The sequence below is a fragment of the Microcaecilia unicolor genome, chromosome 1, assembly GCF_901765095.1.
Source record: "Microcaecilia unicolor chromosome 1, aMicUni1.1, whole genome shotgun sequence".
NCBI classification, from domain to species: Eukaryota; Metazoa; Chordata; class Amphibia; order Gymnophiona; family Siphonopidae; genus Microcaecilia; species Microcaecilia unicolor.
In genome coordinates, this window is record NC_044031.1 from 509976438 (window position 1) to 509997209 (window position 20772).

General features: G+C 48.0%; 1 protein-coding gene across 3 annotated transcripts in view; it reads left to right on the forward strand.

Moving 5' to 3' along the window:
- The window catches only part of CSPP1 (centrosome and spindle pole associated protein 1), a 370862-nt gene that overhangs the window by 137363 nt on the left and 212727 nt on the right, over positions 1-20772 (forward strand). For all 3 annotated transcript variants that reach the window (XM_030215269.1, XM_030215277.1, XM_030215287.1), the window contains 2 exons: positions 15195-15293; positions 17758-17849. In XM_030215269.1, coding sequence (XP_030071129.1) covers positions 15195-15293; positions 17758-17849 — 191 coding nt within the window. The remainder of the gene's footprint in view (positions 1-15194; positions 15294-17757; positions 17850-20772) is intronic.

Below are 20772 nucleotides of genomic sequence, written 5' to 3' on the forward strand. Positions count from 1 at the left end.
CTTACACGAGAGCCTTCCTAGGGCCCGTTTCATTGTTGTCGAAATGGGCTTGATTCCACTAGTTTTATAATAAAAGCTATTTTGGAAAAGAGCAGTTATCGAAGGAGCAATACCAGTCTAGAAGCCAAAGGAGTAACTAAGCAAGATTTTACAAGAAGTCTTCCAGATTAGAGAATGACATGGGTATGGGAACATGTGGTAAACCATTGAAATGATTATTGCAGATGCAGAAGAAAATCTTTTTCTCCGAAGACAAGCAGGCTGTTTTATACTCAACTGGATCGTCGTCTGTGACGACCTAGGAGACTGGGGAACAAATTGCAGAGCAAAATAAAGAAACTTCTAGAATGCTGCGTCGTGCCAACGGCTGCCCACGACGTGAATGTGTGCCCTTCCTCAGTTTTCTTTGATCCACATTTGGAGTGACACAATTTTTTCTTCGCTCTATTCGGCTCAGGAGACCCTTTCTTTGCGTTTACTGCTTCCCCTTTGCTCTTTCAACTTTGTGTTGTAGTTTTTTCTCAAATATATAAGAAAAAGAAAGTTTCCTTTTTTCATTGCAGCCACTTTTTAAGTTGTTCGGTTGGGTATTTTCCCCCCCTTTTTGTGCCTTTTAATTTCGCCGCCGCTGTTTTTCTGTCCATGTCATCGAGGACTCCCAGCGGCTTCAAGCATTGTACTCGCTGCAACCGGACCATCTCGGGAACCGACCCCCATGTCTCCAGTGCCTTGGGCCTGACCATCTGCCAGCTGCCGGTAAGCTGTGCCTTTTGATGAAGAAACGGACCCAAGTGGCTCGGGAGTCTCAACGTGAGAAACTTTTTTCTGATCGGTCCAGTCCTTCGACATCTACATCGACATCGGTACTGAGGTCTGCGGCATTGATGTCGACGTCGAGGGAAGCAGCGACATCGAGAGCGCAGGTAATGGCTGCCGAACGACCGCATCATGCTGGGAGCAGTGAGGCATCGAGTGGGTGTACATCTATCTGAAGGCTTCGTGCTATGCCTGCACCCTGGGACCGACCTTTGTCGGACCCGGCCCCGAGGAGGCGTGAGGATTCCACGTCCTCTTTGTACCGAGGAGTCTCGATGACGGTCGTCGAGCTAAGGCTAAGAAGCACTGTCATCATTCTACTTCCATGCACGATTCCGAGAGTTCCGGGGAGCCGAGGGAGTCGGCACCCGAGAAGCGTCGGCGCCGGGAAGACCGCTCACCCCTCCATACAGGAAGTGCCGATGCGTCTGTCATCTGGCAGCCTGGTACCGGTTTCTCAAGCCCCCTCAGATTCTTCCACCGACTGCTGCACCGGCCCCCCAGCCTTTTCCGACGGAAGCTCTCGACGAGCGCATCAAGGCCCTCCTTCCAGAGCTTCTCGAAGGGTTGCTGCGCCAGTCTGCTTCGGTGTCGGGGGTGCTTGCGCCTTCCATACCGACTGCAGAAGCGGCTTCTGGGATATCGCCTGTGGTGAGGTCCCCATCCTTGGTGCTGCTTGCAGCATCGGCGTCGGCTGCCACCCGGGTCGATTCCCCCTCGATGTCGGTGGAGGAAGCTTCGCCAGAGTCCAGGCAGGGGTCAACTTCTCGAAACCCCCCATGAGGTGGTCGTCCTCGATGTCGAGGGCAGGCTCGGGTTTGGGCTGCTCTTAGAGAGCTTTTGTCCGATACTGATGATGAGTGCTCGTGGGAAGAGGAGGAAGACCCCAGATACTTTTCGGAGGAAGAGTCATGTGGGGTTCCCTCTGATCCTACTCCACCAATCGAAAGAAGAATGTCTCCACCTGAGTCTTTCTCACCTTTTGTTCAGGAAATGTCTTAAGGATATTCCATTCCCTGTGGAGGTTGTGGATGAGCCCAGGGCCAAGATGCTCGAGGTCTTGGACTATCCTCCGCCCACAGAGGTTGCAACGGCCCCTTTGCATAACACTCTCAGGGAAGTTCTTATGCGAAACTGGTCGTATCCCTCTATCTAATCCAGTTGTCCCCAAAAAATCCGAGTCCCAGTACAGAGTCCATGGAGAGCCTGTAATGGTGAAGGACCAACTTCCTCATGATTCCATGGTGGTGGTCTGTGCTCTCAGAATAGCCAAGAGTACTAGAAACTATGCCTCGGTGCCCCCAGGCAGAGAGTCTAGGACCTTGGATTCTTTTGGGAGGAAAATGTATCAGGCCGCAATGCTCGCAGCCAATATCCAAACTTACCAGCTCTACATGAGCATCCACTTGTGGAACTCAGTGAGGCAACTGTCCAGTTTGGTTGAAGCACTTCCTCTGGAGCTCGCTGAACCTTTTCACCAGGTGGTCAGGCAACAGAAGGCGTGCCGAAAATTCCTGGCCAGGGGGTCTTAAGGCACTTTTGATGTGGCATCCCGAGTAGCTGCTCAAGGTATAGTGATGCGCAGACTCTCATGGCTGCGTGTCTCTGACCTGGATCATAAGACCCAGCAGTGAATGGCGGATGTTCCTTGCCGGGGGGATAATCTCTTTGGAGAAAAAGTAGAGAACATGGTCGATCAGATCAAAAATCACCATGATGCTATGGATTCTCTCTCCCGCCGGGTGTCTTCTGCTACCACCTCTTATCTAGGCATAGGTACACTCCTGGTTCTCGGCAGCCTGTCCAGGCTCAGTCCCAGCATGCCCGTTCTCGTCAACGGCGTGCGCCTAAGGCCCCTGCGGCTCCCCAGCAAATGCAAGGGACGGGCTTTTGACTGGCTCCAGTACAGCATAGCCTTAGAAAAAGTGCCCGTGCTGGACGACTTGCCAGTCGGGGGGAGGTTGTTATTTTTTCACCAAAGGTGGCCTCTTATAACCTCCGACAGGTGGGGTTCTTCAAATAGTCCGGTTAGGATACACTCTCAGTCTGGTATCCAGGCCGCCAAATTGCCCACCGGGAGCTCAGTCCTTCAGCTCCCAGCACAAGCAGGTACTTGCAGAGGAACTCTCTGCCCTTCTAAAGGCCAGTGCAGTCGAACCTGTTCCTAGTCCAAGAAAAGTTCAGGATGGTTTCCCTGGGCACCCTGCTTGCCATGATTCAGAAAAACGATTGGCTATGCTTTCTGGACTTAAAGGATGCCTATCCTCACATCTCGATACTCCCAGCTCACAGGAAGTGTGTTCGATTTTTGGTTGGGAACTAGCACTTTCAGTACTGTGTACTGCCCTTTGGCCTCGCATCTGCGCACAGGGTCTTCACAAAGTGCCTGGCAGTTGTCACTGCATCGCTACGCAGACTGGGAGTGCATGTGTTCCCTTATCTTGACGATTGGCTGGTGAAGATCATCTCGGAGGCAGGGGCTCTACAGTCTATGTAGATGACTATTCGACTGCTAGAGCTACTGAGGTTTGTAATCAATTATCCCAAGTCCCACCTTGTTCTGGTTCAGAAATTGGAGTTCATTGGAGCTCTGAACACATGGATGTCTCAAGCTTATCTTCCCCAGGCAAGGGCAGACAATCTCCTGGCCCTAGTGTCCTTGGCTCGAGTGTCTCAACAGATCACAGTTCGGCAGATGTTGAGACTTTTAGGGCACATAGCTTCCACAGTTCATGTGACTCCCATGGCATGCCTACATATTAGATTCAGCTCAATGAACCCTAGCTTTCCAGTGGTGCCAGGCCACAGGGGATCTAGAGGATGTGATCCATCTCTCCAACTTTTGCAGCTCCCTTCAGTGGTGGACAATTCGATCCAATCTGATCCTGGGACATCCATTCCAAATTCCTCAGCCGCAGAAAGTGCTGACGACGGATGCATCCCTCCTGGGGTGGGGGAGCTCATGTAGATGGACTTCACACTCAAGGAGCTTGGTCCTTCAGGAAAAAGATCTTCAGATCTACCTTATCAAGTTACGAGCGATCTTGAACACTCTCAGGGCTTCAGAGATCGGCTGTCCAACCAAATCATTCTAATTCATAGAATCAGGTTGCTATGTATTACACCAGCAAGCAGGGGGGCACTGGTTCTCGTCCTCTGTCAGGAAGCTGTTCAGATGTGGCTTTGGGCGCACCATCATGGCATGTTTCTCTAGGCCACATATCTGGCAGGCGTAAAGAACAGTCTGGCTGACAGGTTGAGCAGGATCATGCAACCTCACGAGTGGTCACTGAACATGGACGTTGTCCGCAAGATCTTCCGAGCGTGGGGCACCCCCTCGGTGGATCTTTTTGCCACTCGGAGAAATCACAAAGTCCCTCACTTCTGTTCCAGACTTCAGGCCCACGACAGACTAGCGTCAGATGGTTTTCTCCTTCATTGGGGGACAGGCCTTCTGTATGTGTATCCTCCCATACCTCTAGTAGGGAAGACTTTGCTGAAACTCAAGCAAGACTGTGGAACCATGATTCTGATTGCGCCTTTTTGACCCCGTCAGATCTGGTTTCCTCTTCTTCTGGAATTGTCCTCCAAAGAACCGTGGAGATTGGAGTGTTTTCCACCCTCATCACCCAGAACGAGGGGTCGCTTCTACATCCCAACGTACAGTCTCTGGCTCTCACGGCCTGGATGTTGAGAGCTTAGACGTTGCCTCCTTAGGTCTTTCAGAGGGTGTTTCCCTGAGTCTTGCTTGCTTCCAGGAAAGATTCCACGAAGAAGTGTTACTCTTTCAATTGGAGGAGGTTTGCCGTCTGTTGTGACAGCAAGGCCCTAGATCCTTTTTCTTGTTCTACACGGGTCCTGCTTGAATACCTTCTACACTTATCAGAGTCTGGTCTCAAGACCAACTCCGTAAGGGTTCATCTTAGTGCAATTAGTGATTATCATCAATGTGTAGAAGCTCAGCCTATATCTGGACAGCCTTTAGTGATTCGGTGCATGAGAGGTTTGCTTTTGTCAAAGCCTCCAGTCAAACCTCCACCAGTGTCATGGGATCTCAACGTCGTTCTCACCCAGCTGATGAAAGCTCCTTTTGAGCCACTGAATTCCTGCCATCTGAAGTATTTGACCTGGAAGGTCATTTTCTTGGTGGCTGTTACTTCAGCTCGTAGAGTCAGTGAGCTCCAAGCCCTGGTAGTGCATACACCTTATAACAAGTTTCATCATAACAGAGTAGTCCTCCGCACTCGCCCTAAGTTCTTGCTGAAGGTGGTGTCGGAGTTCTATCTGAACCAGTCAATTGTCTTGCCAACATTTTTTTCCATCCACATACCCGCCCTGGTGAGGACAAGCTGCACACCTTGGACTATGAGAGCATTGGCCTTTTACGTGGAGCGGACTAAGCCCTACAGACAGTCCGCACAGTTGTTTTGTATCTTTTGATCCCAACAGGAGGGGAGTCGCCATCGAAAAACGCACCATCTCTAATTGGCTGGCAGATTGCATTTCCTTCATTTACACCCAAGCTGGGCTGACTTGGGAGGGTTATGTCACGGCTCATAATGTTCAAGCCATGGCTGCGTCAGTGGCTCGTTTGAAGTCAGCTTCTATTGAAGAGATTTGCAAGGCTGCAACGTGATCATCAGTCCACACATTCACATCTCACTACTGCCTTCAGCAGGATACCCGATGCAACAGTCGGTTTGGGTAGTCAGTGCTGCAGAATCTGTTTGGGGTTTAGAATCCAACTCCACCCTCCTAGGCCCATTTATGTTCTGTTCCAGGCTGCACTCTCAGTTGTATTTCTTTTTAGGTCAATCTATGTTATGTCCTCACCGTTGCGAGGCCCAATTGACCAGTGTTCATTGTTTTGAGTGAGCCGGGGGGCTAGGGATACCCCAGTTGTGAGTATAATACAGCCTGCTTGTCCTCGGAGAAAGTGAAGATACATACCTGTGCAGGTATTTTCCAAGGACAGCAGGCTGATTATTCTCAGAAACCCACCCTCCTCCCTTTGGAGTTGTTTTCTGTTCTCCTTTTTTGCTTTTAATTTAACTTGAGGAAGGGCACGTTTGCGTCACGGGCGGGAAGCAGTTTGCGCATGTGCGGTGTGTTCGGCCCGCGCGACGCAGCATTCTAGAAGTTAATTTTGCTCTGCAGTTTGTTCCCCGGTCTCCTGGGCCGTCGCGGACGACGACCCAGTTGTGAGAATAATCAGCCTGCTGTCCTCGGAGAATACCTGCTACAGGTATGTATCTTCATTTTACTGCACTGTGGGAATGGTAAAAGGCATCTGTCCCGCAGTTTAAAAGAAAACGAACCCTAAAGCATTTACCGCCAATTACCAGGCATTTCTTCCACATCTCTTGTAGCTGCCCCCTTGTGTGTTAAAGGATAAAGAATCAAGCTTCTCTCTCTTTCCTGTCCCCTCCCCTGTTCCTTTTAAATGTTTTCTATTCCACAGGTCTCAGCAGCCAGCTGTGATTCCTATGTACTACTCCTGCTGACCCAACAGCCTTCTATCTGACACACCTTCCTGTTTCCACTCAGGCAGGAAGCATTAGACAGAAGACTGTGAGGTTCGCATGAGCAGCATGTGTGAGTTGCTGCTGGGTGCCAAAACCTGTGGAAGGAAAAGCACTTTAGGTACACGGGGAGGGGTTCAGAACAAGTAAGTGGCATACTGGAGCCCAACCTATAAGCCAATAGAAGGGAAATAAGTAAACAAAACTACTAGCTGAAAAAACTTGTGTATTGCTAACCTGTTCAGGGAGGAGGGACAGCACAGCACAGACACTGGGACCCAAAAGTGAGTGCAGGCACAGCGCAGACACTGAGACACGAAGAGTGAGTGCAGGCACAGCGCAGACACTGAGACGCACAGAGCAAGCACTGGCACACAGAGTGACTGCAGGCACAGCTCAGACTTTGCTATTCGCTCCTGGTGATTGCTTGGTTTGTTTGCTGACGGGGGACTGCAGGCAGCCGAGTCCTGCCGATCATTCCTGTTGCTCTGGTGCAGTTTTCTTTGTCTGTGGCTACCACTTCAGGAAGATTGGGGCTTATTGGTGTACCAATTCCAGTAGTGTAATGGTGAGTAGCATTGTGTGGCTCGAGTTTTAGATCCGTGTAGAGGTTAACCCTGCTGCTGCTTGTATCCATGGAGGGGGTAATGTTTGTACCTGCTTCTACTAGGGTTTCTGCTGGCTGTAGTAAGCTTGTGACTGTCAGTACTGCATTGAGTGTCTGCTGGCTGCAGAAGAAGTTTGTGTCTACCAGTACTGCAACAACTTGATTCTTTGGCAGGGGCAGATCGAAGCCCTGCCTACCGGTGACATCAACATTCTGACACCTTCTGTTTGTGGGGTTTTAACAGCGAGCCCAGTCCAAGGTGCACCGTTGAAGGAGTATACCTAAGCGGCATGTCACGCACATTATTGTGCACCTTTGTGGGCAACTTTGGGGGTAACCTTGAGTGACTTGATACATTAAGGTCTGGGAATACCTCTGAGGAGTTACCAGCGTCGGAGCACAGGGGCAGAATCAACTCCATCTACCTACTGCTTCCCTTCTTCCTTCAAGGGCTCTGAGACACATCTGTTTTGTCATTAGCAGTCACTACTCCTTACTACACCGCGTGAGTGGTTTAGTGACGTCAGTGTGACGGGCAGTTTGAATAGCATCCCTTCGTGTGGCTCTTGGGCAGTTCATGGGTGCTATTCCAAACTGGTATGATATTTCATTGTTATCCTGAATTTTAATACCTAATTCTACACCTTTTTGAATACTTCTTGCTGCCTACTTCTTATGGTTCATGTAAAAATTGTAATGCCTTTAAAGGTCTTATCTTATCAAATTTCTCTTCTCAATCTTACTAGTTCATAATGGGATTTCACTTAGATGGCTCCCATGCTTATATCTCCTGTTTTTGCTTAGTGAGTTTCCAGTTATATGCACTGGAGGAATTTTACTATATCCCGGTGATTTGTACTTCAATATTACATTATTCCATATCATCATGCTGATCAATCCATAGACTGGTGGGTTTTGTCCATCTACCAGCAGGTGGAGATAGAGAGCTATCCTTTTGCCTCCCTATATGTGGTCATGTGCTGCCGGAAACTCCTCTGTATGTTCTCTATCTCAGCAGGTGGTGGTCACACACAGCAGCAGCTCTGGCTAGGCCTCCAAGCCTAATTCTAGGTTTGTTGAGTACCTGGGGTTGAGGGCTCTTCTTGAGCAAGTGCAAACCTGGTGGCGCCAGGTCCCTCCTTTTCTCCCCCCTCCCGCTGGCTCCGTTAAAAAAAAAATAAAATAAAATAAAAAATTTTTTGAACGTCCTTTAACGTTATATCAGCGTTTATTGCAGCTGCTCACTGGGACACCAGTTCGTTACAGCTCGGAGCGAGAAGCAGGTAATTTTTACCTTTTGTAGCGGGCAGGGGGTTCCCCGATCAGTCTCCACGTGGCTTATGGCGTCGGAGGGCGAGGGCGCGAAGAATCGCTCCCCGGACCGCGTGGGCGCGTCTAACGGGGATGCGGGGGTTTCAAAGCCTGAATCGCCTTTTTTGAGCGTCTGTTTGGAGTCCGGTCAGTGTCCCGGTTCTTCCTCCGGTGCGGCGGTTTTTTCCCGCCATAAGCGCCCATCCCCCGCTGCTCGCCCCCTCCATTTTGGCCGGCCACTCTGCTCAGACGGCTTCTTCTTGGGCCGCCCTCGAGGTGGGAGACGTTAATGCTATGGTTGCCCTTAATTCGGGCGACGGCAAGAAAGCGGCAAAAGTTAAGCACCGTTCTTCCCGCGCGGCTCCTTCTCGGAGTTTCGCGCTGGACGCCATGTTGGATGCGCAGCATGTTTCTTCCCCCCGCTCTTGCGAGCGCCGGTTGAGGTGCATCTAGGGCCGTGGCCCAGGCTGCAGAAGTGCACAGTCTGGGGGGTTTCTCCCCTGAGTTCATTTTGCTGCTGCATCAGGCTTTTCTTATGCAAAACGCTGCCCCTGCTCCCCTGTCTGATAAAGGGGTTGAGGACTCCGGAAGCAAACGCCCTCGGGTGGATTTCCAAGCCCTAGAGGACTCGGTCTCCTCTGATGTAGATGAGGGCAGCGTATCTGAGTTCTCCCAACGGTCCTTTGTGGATTCCTTGGAGGAGACGGATTCCCGCTCGGATGGAGCGGATGACCCCTCTGCAGCGCGGATCTTTCGTTCAGAGGATTTGCCCAACCTGTTAATGCAGGCCATGAGCATTTTGAAGATTTCCTGTCCGGAGGACGTCTCTCCCTCAGCCTCTGCTGGCTCTGCCATTATGCTGGGGACGAAGCGCCCGCCTAGAACCTTCCACGTGCATGAAGCCATGCACACCTTGATTTCGGCTCAATGGATTTCCCGGAAGCGAGCCTTAAAGTGGCTAGGGCTATGTCCCGCCTCTATCCTCTGCCTGAAGGTGAACGGGAGGCCTTTCTTTGGCCTACCGTGGATTCTTTAATCACTGCGGTGACTAGAAAACGGCGTTGCCGGTGGAAGGTGGCACGGCCCTAAAGGACGCCCAAGACAGAAGATTGGAGGCGGCTTTAAAGTCGTTCTTCGAGGCGGCTGCTTTAAGTTTGCAGGCCTCAGTTTGCGGCTCCTATGTGGCCAGGGCGTGCCTGACGATTGTGCAGCGGGCTTCCCCCTCGGATCCTTCCTCGAGGACTGATTGGCCGGCCCTGGAATCGGGCTTGGCCTACTTGGCAGACTTGCTGTATGATGTCTTGAGAGCCTCGGCTAAAGGTATGGCTCAGACAGTCTCTGCACGGCGCTGGCTTTGGCTGAAGCATTGGTCTGCTGACCACGCCTCTAAGTCTCGCCTGGCTAAGTTGCCTTTTAAAGGCAAGCTGCTCTTTGGGGTCGAGCTGGACAAGATTGTGACCGATCTCGGCACGTCTAAGGGCAAGAGGTTACTGGAGGTCAGGGCTCGGGCCAGTGGTGCCCGCCCCGGTTCCTCCAAAGGACGGTTTTCAGGAAGCCCGTCGTATCGCCCGGGCAAGTCGGGCTCCTCTGCCCCCTCTTCCTTCAAAAGGAACTTCTCCCCCAAGCAGCATTCCTTTCGCAGAGACCGCTGTCCCGGAGGTGCGTCCTCTGGTCCTTCCCCAGGGTCTCGTACCCAATGACGGGGCCCTGGTCCATGGCTCAGAGTATATTGGAGGATGCCTATCCTCGTTTCTGGGCGAGTGGACCAGGGTAACTTCAGACGCTTGGGTGCTGGAAGTCATCAGAGACGGCTACAAGCTAGAGTTCTGCCGACCCTTAAGAGACGGGTTTGTGCACTCTCCCTGCAAGTCTCCGGTCAAAGCTGTGGCAGTGCAGCAGACTTTGGACAATCTGATCCGCCTGGGTTCGGTCGTTCCGGTGCCAGAAGATCAGCTTGGCAAGGGACGTTACTTCATTTACTTTGTGGTACCAAAGAAAGGAGGTTCTGTACGGCCTATCCTCGACCTCAAAGGGGTCAATCGGGCCTTGAAAGTTCGACACTTCCGAATGGAGACTCTCCGCTCTGTTATAGCGGCAGTGAAGGCAGGGGAGTTCCTGGCATCCTTGGACATCAAGGAAGTTTACTTGCATATTCCCATCTGGCCTCCTCATCAACGCTTTCTGCGTTTCGCAGTCCTGGGCCGACACTTCCAGTTCAGAGCTCTCTCATTCGGGTTGGCTACGGCTCCGCGGACCTTCTCCAAAGTAATGGTGGTCATCGCGGCCTTCCTACGAAAGGAAGGAGTACAAGTCCATCCTTATCTGGACGACTGGTTGATCCGAGCCCCCTCTTATGCCGAGTGCGGCAGAGCTTTAGACCGGGTGATTGCTCTTTTGAGCTCCCTGGGGTGGATCATCAACTGGGAGAAAAGCCAGCTGCGCCCGACTCAGTCCCTGGAGTATCTGGGAGTTCGTTTCGACACCCAAGTGGGCAGAGTGTTCCTGCCAGACAATCGGATTGTCAAGCTTCAGGCTCAGGTGGACCAGTTCCTAGTAGCCTCTCCTCTTCGGGCTTGGGACCATGTGCAGCTGTTGGGCTCTATGACGGCCACAATGGAAGTAGTGCCCTGGGCCAGGGCCCTTATGAGACCTCTACAGCACTCTCTACTGCAGCGATGGACTCCAGTGTCGGAGGATTACGCTGTGCGCCTTCCCTTGGATCCAGCGGTGCGCAAGGCGCTGAGCTGGTGGCTGAGGCCGGACAAGCTGTCCGCAGGAATGCCTTTTTTGACCCCGGAGTGGGTTGTCGTCACGACTGACGCCTCTTTGTGGGGCTGGGGAGGCCACTGCTTGGGAAGGACAGCGCAGGGGCTCTGGTCTTTTGCATAGGCAAAGTGGTCTATCAACCTCCTTGAACTCAGAGCCATTTGGTTGGCGCTTTTGGAGTTTCTCCCTGTACTGGCGGCGGGTCCTGTCGGACAATGCCACGGCTGTGGCCTATGTCAATCGCCAGGGAGGTACCAAGAGCGCCCCTCTAGCCAAGGAGGCCATGAATCTATGCCAGTGGGCGGAAGCGAACCTGGAACAGCTGTCAGTGGCCCACATTGCGGGAGTCATGAATGTCAAGGCGGACTTTCTCAGTCGCCATACCTTGGATCCCGGAGAGTGGCAGCTATCTGCTCAGGCATTCTTGGACATCACGAAGCACTGGGGCCAGCCAAGCCTAGATCTGATGGCGTCATCAGCCAATTGCCAAGTGCCACGCTTTTTTAGCAGAGGACGGGACCCTCGATCTCTGGGAGTAGATGCTCTTCTCCAAAACAGGAGCTCCTCTATGTGTTCCCACCCTGGCCCATGTTGGGCAGGGTGCTAGGCTGGGTGGCAAAGCATCCGGGCCGGATAATCCTGTTGGGTCCGGACTGGCCCAGACGTCCCTGGTATGCGGACTTGATCAGGCTCTCAGTGGACGGCCCTCTGCGGCTGCCAGCGGAGCGGGGCCTGTTGCATCAGGGTCCCGTGGTGATGGAGGATCCCTCCCCCTTTGGTCTTACGGCCTGGCTATTGAGCGGCAGCGTCTGAGGAAGAAGGGCTTCTCAGACAAGATCATCGCCACTATGCTGAGAGCGAGGAAGCGCTCTACTTCTACTGCTTACGCCAGGGTTTGGCGTACCTTTGCATTGTGGTGTGAGGCAGGCTCTCTTTCTCCCTTCACTGCTCCAATTTCTTCAGTGTTGGCGTTCTTGCAAGAAGGTCTGGAGAAAGGCCTGTCGCTCAGTTCCCTTAAGGTCCGGGTAGCGGCTCTGGCTTGCTTCAGGGGTCGCCTGAAGGGGGCTTCCCTGGCCTCGCAGCCAGATGTGGTGCGCTTTCTCAAGGGAGTTAATCACCTACGCCCTCCTCTGCGCTCGGTGGTGCCTGCGTGGAATCTCAATCTAGTGCTAAGAGCCTTGCAGAAGCCGCCTTTTGAACCCTTGTCGAAGGCATCTCTGAAAGATCTGACGTTGAAAGCAGTCTTTTTGGTGGCTATCACTTCAGCCAGATGAGTTTCCGAGCTCCAGGCGCTATCATGTCGAGAGCCCTTTCTGCAGTTCACTGAGGCAGGAGTGTCTATTCGCACGGTGCCTTCCTTCCTGCCCAAGATTGTTTCTCGTTTCCATGTGAATCAGCAGCTCTGTCTTCCCTCCTTTCTTAGGGAGGACTACCCAGAGGAGTACTCTGCTCTCAAATATCTAGATGTGAGACGAGTCATCATCAGATACTTGGAGGTGACCAATGATTTCCGGAAGTCGGATCATTTGTTTGTGCTGTTCGCAGGTCCTCGGAAGGGTCTGCAGGCATCCAAGCCTACAGTGGCACGATGGGTCAAGGAAACCATTGCAGCGGCTTATGTGGCTGCGGGGAAGATGCCGCCTATCCAGCTGAAAGCTCACTCCACTAGAGTACAGGTGGCCTCGATGGCAGAGGCCGGGTCCGTCTCCTTGGAAGAGGTTTGTAAGGCGGCAACTTGGGCATCGGCTCATACCTTCTCCCGTCATTACCGCTTGGCTGTGGCTGCTCGGGCGGAGGCCCAGTTTGGAGCTTCAGTGTTGCGGTCAGGGATTTCTATGTCCCGCCCTGGGTGAGTACTGCTTCGGTACATCCCACCAGTCTAAGGATTGATCAGCATGATGATATGGAAGGTAAAATTATGTATCATACCTGATAATTTTCTTTCCATTAATCATAGCTGATCAATCCATAGCCCCTCCCAGATATCTGTACTGTTTATATTCTGGTTGCATTTCAGGTTCAAGTTTAGTCTTCAGGTCCTGTTCAGGAGGATCTTCGTGTTCAAGTTTTTTCGATTGAATTCTTCTGGAGTTGAGACGATTTTGTGTTACAGTGAGCTGCTGCATTCCTCTCCCCTCCGGTTTACGGGGCTGGATTGAGACCTAAATTCTGCCGGCGCTCCCTCCCGCTTCGTGCGGCAGTAGGGTAGCATTATATCCCTCCCGCTTCGGCGGTGTTAGGGTCAGCCAGCTCCTCCCGCGGTTGCGGTCGCAGGATAAGCCAGAACCCCCCGCATTGGCGGGTGTGGTGTCCCTCCCCCGCTCCTCGGGGATGAGCTGGACTTTTTCCCCTCCCCCACTTGTGTGGGGATGAGCTGGGTTGATTCCCCTCCCCCGATTCGGCGGTGGTGAGCTGGGCAGAGTGTCCCTTTCTGGGTGTAATTCTCTAAGTGCTGAGTCCTGCGGATGGAGCTTTGATATCGACATACTGAGGAGTTTCCGGCAGCACATGACCACATATAGGGAGGCAAAAGGATTGGCCTCCTCTAAGGGGAATAGGTAATCTATTTGTTACCATGTTGGGTTGTCCCGCTTCCTTTATTTTCATAACAATCCATTATAACAGTAGCCTTAATGTAACAGCACCTCAGCGTGTACGTCGTCTAATTAATATCTAGTTCTCTCAGACTACCCCTGGTTCTTATTTACCAATGCCTATGAATTCTAGGTCAGTGGTAAATAAATCTGAGTTAATTAGTGACTGGATTATAGAGGAGCAATTTGGCTTTGTCTTGATCACAGAAACATGGATTCACTCAAGGGACGATCCCGTCGTTAATGATCTATGCCCATCTAGTTATAAGATATTGCATCTCACTAGAGTTAAGAAAAGAGGGGGTGGCATAGCAATTTTTTTATAAATCCTTCTTCACGCTCACACCTGTTTCTGAATTAGTTACTCCTCGGTTAGAAATTGTTGCTTGTGATGTCATGGACGACTGTCTAAACATATTTGTTTGATTCTACTCTAATGTCCTCCAGGGAATTAAAGAGGGCAGAGTCTCTTTTTTCCGTCTTTTTATTCAAGGGACATGAACAGAAGACCTCCGTAGCTACTCTCTCAGAGGGGATGTTTTCCATGGGAGTGAAAAGTGTGTGTGAGAGCCCTTTTGAGGCTCTCCTTTTGAAATATGGGCTTAGTTCTGGTGTTTCTAACCACTCTTCCTTTCAGATCTTGTAGGGTACCATCTCTGTGTTTGCCTTTGGAGGGTAGTATACTTCATCTGCTTGTATGATAGTCAGGGGTGTACAGGGCCAGTCATGCTCAAGTTGGGCATAGCTACCTCTGTAGGTTTTTGGGCCCTTCCAGATTTGGGTAGACTTCTTTAGGTTATGGATGGATCCCAAAAATGACACAGTAGTTCTAAGGCACAGGTCATACGTGTTAAAGAGTTTCAGGTACCAGAGAACTAATAAGCCTCTTGTGGAGAGTGCAAGAGTTCTTGTAAGTAGTGTTGATCTCTTTTCAGATGATAATGGCAGGATAGAGAGGCCTTGCCTCCATCATATTCCCACTGTTGCATGATTGTTCAGACCAGTAGAATCTCTACCTTAGGCATAAATGTAATGCAAGCTGTCATGGCTTCTTAGGTGAGCTTGGGACGTTCTCATTTGTCTGGACTAGTCTGACATGATGATAAGGAAGGTGAAATTTAAACTTAAATGTTAGTTTCCTTTGCTTGAGTCTTACCAGACCAGTCCAGAACTTACTCTGAGGCAGTTGAGAATAAAAACTGAAGACATTATTCCCCATTCTGGAGTTATTTGGGTTCATTTTTACCCTTGGTTTCAAGTCTTATCTCTGAGTTAACTGGCCAAGGAGACACATTTTTGGTTACATTACAATTGGTTTTGATGGTGTTTTGGAAGCGCAAATGAAACAATATTTGTTGGCTCTGATGGTTTTTAAACTAAGGTTTGTAGCTTTGACATATGCTGAAGAGCAGAAGGCAGCACCAGCCTCCTGTATGGGGAGCGAAGTCAGCTCCTGAGATTTTTCTTCTCTATCTGCTGGCAGGGAAACATATCCCCATTTGTCTGGCCTGGACTGATGGGACTCAGGTTAAGGAAATGTAACAGGTAAGTTTACATTTCAGCACCTTTCTTCTGCAGACCACAAAATGATATACCGGAAAGAGAACCACCTGTGGACTATAAAGATGACTTTCGAGAATGGACTAAAAGACCCGTTTCAGTTACTGGAAAGGCACGGTAAAAATATTGGATTTTTATATTACAGAGATTTGTAAGAGACTCAACTGTAAAGAATTCATCTTTTAAACAGTTTTACGTTTTCATCCCTATGTTTCTTCTCTATGGTTTGGTAAGCTCCTGTCTGTTCTTTCTTGCCATATCAAGTATTCAGGCTTATCATTCACTGTGTTTTAGGGGGGTTCATTGTTTTTTTTTTTTTTAATTTGTTGCTTTTGAGGTAGCAGTTTGTGTCCGATTTCCAAACTTTCATATCAGCGTACCCTAAATTTATTTCATACTGTGTGAGAGTGTATAAAGGTTATTGAAGAGGTAAGTTCTAAAACCTGTTAAAGTGTATTTTTTTCCCAAAAAGTCTCTCTTTTATATGAACTCAATCTTTATATGTAGCCATAGGACATGTTAAATTTGCACTAAAAGGAATTTATTTGGAAGGTATATGATATTCAGTGGAAAAAAGTCTTATGTTGCATAGAATTCATAAAAGTAAAAACTTGCATTTATCCAGAAAACAGCGTTTCATACTTGACAGGTTTTGGAACTCACCTTTTCAATTAGTTCTGGCCACTTAGAAGGGCACCTTTAGGAACCAAGTATTTGACAAGAGAGAAAATTTCTTTTTATTTTAATATTACAATCCTTTTCATAGTATTTTTTTTTAAATGGTAGCATCAAAATTCTACAAATTTCCATGGATAAAGTAGCACTTACTGTTTTAAACCACTTGTATGTGTGGAAATAAAAGCCAATAAGCATTATATCAGTCTAACTTTTTATAAGACTAAATATTTCCTAACTAGACAGAATCTTCATTAGTTTGCCACATAGCAGTAGTGGAATACTGTTAGTAAAGGGATGGGACAAAAGAGGTGCCAACCTTTCTTTATAGAATACTAGCCGTTAAGCCCATTAAAAGGGGCGAGATTTGTGTATTGCAAAATGTAATAATTCTCACCTCCCCCCCCCCCCCCAATGTCCAGCAGCCCTCCTCTTTCCCTTGGCCTCCCCCCGTCCACCAACCCTGCTCTCTCCCATGCCCTCCCCCTATGTCCAGCAACCCTGCTCTCTCCCCAGCCCTCCTCCCATGTCCTGCAGCCCTCCTGTCTCCCCTGGCCTCACCCCGTCCACCGACCCTCCTCTCTCCCCTGCCCTCCCCCCATGTCCAGCAACCCTCCACTCTGCCCTGCCTTCCCCCTATGTCCAGCTACCCTCCTCGCTGCCACTCCCTCCCCCCTCCGTGCCAGACCCCCTGCACTGACATGAGAGCGCCTCTCACCTCCGTGAGAGGCGCTGTCATGTCAGTGCAGGAGGCCCGATATGGCGGGGGCGGCGACGTCTGGGATGGGGGGGGGTGGAGGTTGGTGCGCCGGCGATGTTGCTTCGGCTCCAGCGGCATCCGTTTCCCTCTCTGTTCCGCCCTCTTACGTCATCACGTCTTGACGTGAGGGCGGGACAGAGAGGGAAGTCTCTACTGCGCATTTGCGGGTGAGTCGGTCACTTAAACATTTATATGTTTAAGTAGGCAAAAACTTGCCTATATGCAGGGTGAAAACACTTAAACCAGCCAAAGAGCTGGTATAAATGTTTGTGCCTAGATTGCACAAAACTGTGTGAAGATTATAAATACGTGCAATACCCTTGTGAACGGCCCCCTGCAAAAGTATGCATTATTGCATCTATCTGTACTTAAAAGGAGTGCTGGTTAACCAGAAATTGCTCATTTATATGCATGTGTGTTCACATAAATCAGTCCTTCTCAACCCAGCCCTCGGGGCACACCAAGTCCCATCGGATTTTCTGGATATCCACAATGAATATGCATTTGAGAGACTGGCACGCACTTCCTCTTTGGTATTCAAATCTATCTTGTGCATATTCATTCTGGATATCCTGAAAACTCGATTGGACTTGTGCCCTGAAGAATGGGTTGAGAAACCCTGACATTAATGACTAGAGTGCTGGCATTCATGTGTGTTCTTGCTGCCTAAAACAAAGTGGTTTCCTGTTTTCATAATGTTTAAATAACATAATACATTAAAATGTATTGTGTAAGTGGGCATCAAATGTGTTAAATGCATTATAATCATATTCCAACTTAGGCAAAATACTTCCCCCCCCTCCCCCGTTTACTAAGCTGTTGCTAATGCTGACACAGCCTATTCACTGTGTCTGCAGCTTAGTAAACAGAGGGGGTTAATAAGAGGGAATTAAAAAAAAAAAAAAAAACCCTGCAATTCCTGCCACATATTTAATACAAAATCAGAATATTTTACTGACACATCTACTCACATTTATAACTGAAAAAAAAAAAACCTACCCTTTCTACTACTGCTACTACTATTCAGCATTTTTATAGTGCTATTCTCTGTGACTGCTGTGTGCTTTTCAAGTCTAGGCACCATTATGTTCATGTGGAGTGTTAACTTTATGTAGTCCCAATTTTAACATTTTCTTTTTTTGCCAGATATCAGATAGAGAATAGTTTTCCCACTAAGGAGCGCTCCAAGTCAGCAGCTATGAAGGAAGACAATTCACATATATCAGGATTGCCTATTGGTAAGGATGAAAAGTAATTTCATGAATTAAGGTACAAACTTTGATTTGTAAGTCCTTTAGAATATGGAAATACCTACTGAACCTGAAATATAACTTTCTTTGAGCTTGGATGTGGAAAGGTCCATAAACAGATACAAAATGAAACTTAGCTGCAACTTGTGGATTCTCCTATCCATTTTGGAACATATTTACAATAAGTAACTGACCGGGGGTTGTCTTGGTTTATTATAGCAAGATTCCATCCTGTGTTTTCTTTATACTTCAGTTTTCCCTTTGTCTTCCTGTGTCTGTGAACAGAGTTTTGTGGTTTTTTTTTTATTTTTTTTTTTTATTGTAGCTGTCTGACATTTTGACACAAAAAATACCTGGCAAATATTTCTGTGTTGAAGTTTTTCATTTTTCTGTTTTTGGAAAGTGGACCACAAATTAACTTGTATGCTCCGTTGTAAAAGAATTAGATTTGTAAAAAGGTGCTACAAGACCATTAACAGATTTTGTATTGTTTGCCCTGAAGAAGGAAAATGGAAATCAGATGAAGTGAATATAAAATAAGCATGAATCTGGAATTGCTGTTTTTCACTAATATAACCAAGAGAGATGGCTGCAGCTCATATATCCTTAGTCATTGGTGAGAATTGTTTTTTTTTTTGGCTAAGCATATATACTCCATAGTCTTTGCTTGGTGGTGGTCGCTGGCTGCACATGTTCCATATTGTGTGGTTCATTAAGAGCATGTGTGGCTGCAGTCCTGTTCTTCAGGGATGCGAGTCAGTTAAAGCGAATATTAGACTTGCTGAACTGGATCAGATGTAGGGGTCACCCAGCCCAATATCTTTTCACCAACAGGGAGAAAGCAGTATCTGTTTTTCTTTCTGGGACAATTAACTTTAATAAAGCCATAGGGCTTTGATTTTAAAGCTAGCGATCAGTTAATCTCAAAGGTGAGTAAGGTAAACTTTGATGCACTCTGTGAATTTGGCAAATATCAGAAAGCTTCATTTACTTTCTATAGAAGTTTATTCAACGGTTGGTGATAAGTGCTTCTCCCTCCCCCGCAAGGCCACGTGGTAAGTGCAAGTTTACCGCATGGCAATGTGTTTTTTGGGGCTTTTTACCCGCTTTGGTAACAAAGGCCCTGGCGCCCGGCTAAAACAGCAGCTGTCACTACTGCAGGGCCCTTTTTACGACAGCTTGGTAAAAGAGCCTTTTAGTTTGGAAGTAGCAATGGATATCCTTCTCATCAAAACCCCATGCAAGCATCACACTGATATGTGTGAAGTATAATACAGCACAGAGAGCCAAAGAATTAATGGGAGGAAGGAAATTTTTGAAATGGAGATCTTTAACACTTGTTTGTAAATATAAAATTTATACATGAAATTTGATTAAGACAAAAGAGAGATGAGACAGAAATAAAACAAGTAAAGGCAATAGAGCCAATATACAGGAGTATTAACAGAACCGATTCTCACAGGTTTGATTTAACAGTAATTTCCAAGTATTGCATATATATATATATATATATATATATATATATATTTAATGTCTTATGAACTCCAGAAGGAAGCTGTTTTTGACATGATGCAAGTACTACAGCGAGCATTAGCAATAATTTGAGAGACTGATCGTATTCCACATACCCTGGCTTAAGAGTAAGATTTATTACTGCTGGCCAGAATACATTTCAAGGCTTTATGCTTTTTTTTTTTTTTTTTTTTTTTAATTTTAAATCCTGAATATATGTTGACTTTGATTTGTTTTCAACCTTGTAGGATTACTACTAGGTTCACCCATTTGAATTAATTGCAGATTTCTTTCCTTTTTAGACCTCATTTGGTCTTAACACCTAAGAAACTATTCACTTTGGCCGTAGTCTCTATGTGGAATGCTCTGCCATTAGGACTGAGACCAGTGTACAGTTTTGGAAGTTACTTTAATCATGGGGTTTTTAAAAATGTTATTCATAATTTTTGTCAGCTTTGGAGATTTATATTCTATGTATTCTTAATGTTTTGGTCGTTTGAATTACTTATTTTTCAGTCTTTTATGTAATTCTTACTATAAACTGCAGGGCGGGGAAATAGCTGCTGTTTGCACCCGCGGTAAAAAGCTAACATTGTTTACCGTTCCTGCGGTTTTACCGCGGATTACCGCGTTTACCCGCTCCCGTGTCATTCTCTAGGTTCCTCCTCTGTGGGCCAGCTGAAAATGAGGATTCTGCATTATTCAGGGCACAAGTGCTCTCAGGGTAGTGTGATTGAGGATTATGCAAATATTTGTGATTCTGAAGAGAATGAGCAAACCATCAGACAAGAACAGTCCCTGCTTCCTGGTTCAGGAGTTGAGGGGAGTACATCTTTGTCTCTCAGCTGTCATTGTAATGGTCAGGCTAGGTGGGAAGAACGAGGGAGATTAGAAAAAGGGAAACTACCAGGTAGCTGTAAATAAATGTTAATACAGCTGTAATCCAGTTTTGTTATTTCCAGTTGAACTGGAAGCCTAGGCCTAAAAGAAGGATGACCCTGCCAAGCAAGAGAGAAATATATTAGATTTTTTTTAATTACCTGCTAATTTGTTATGATACAGGAAGATACCTAGCAAATATTGTGGGCTCAAATGTGCTGTTTTACATTGTTCACAAAACTATTGTTAAAGCTAGGCTACTAGACACAATTATGGAGCTCTGTAGACTACAGAGAGCCATAATGACGCTATGGGAGGCATAGGTGTGTATGCTTGCCTGTTTGGGGTTTTTTTTTTTTTTTTTGGCAATGGCTGTGGCTTGATGTAAACGGATCTGTTAAACTGCCCTTCCACCTTATAGTTGTAAGCAACAGAATATGTGTTGCCCATAGCACCCCATCTCTGTCAGTAATCTTAAAATGAAGTTAATTAAATGGGGATCTTTGTAGAGGTGAATAAC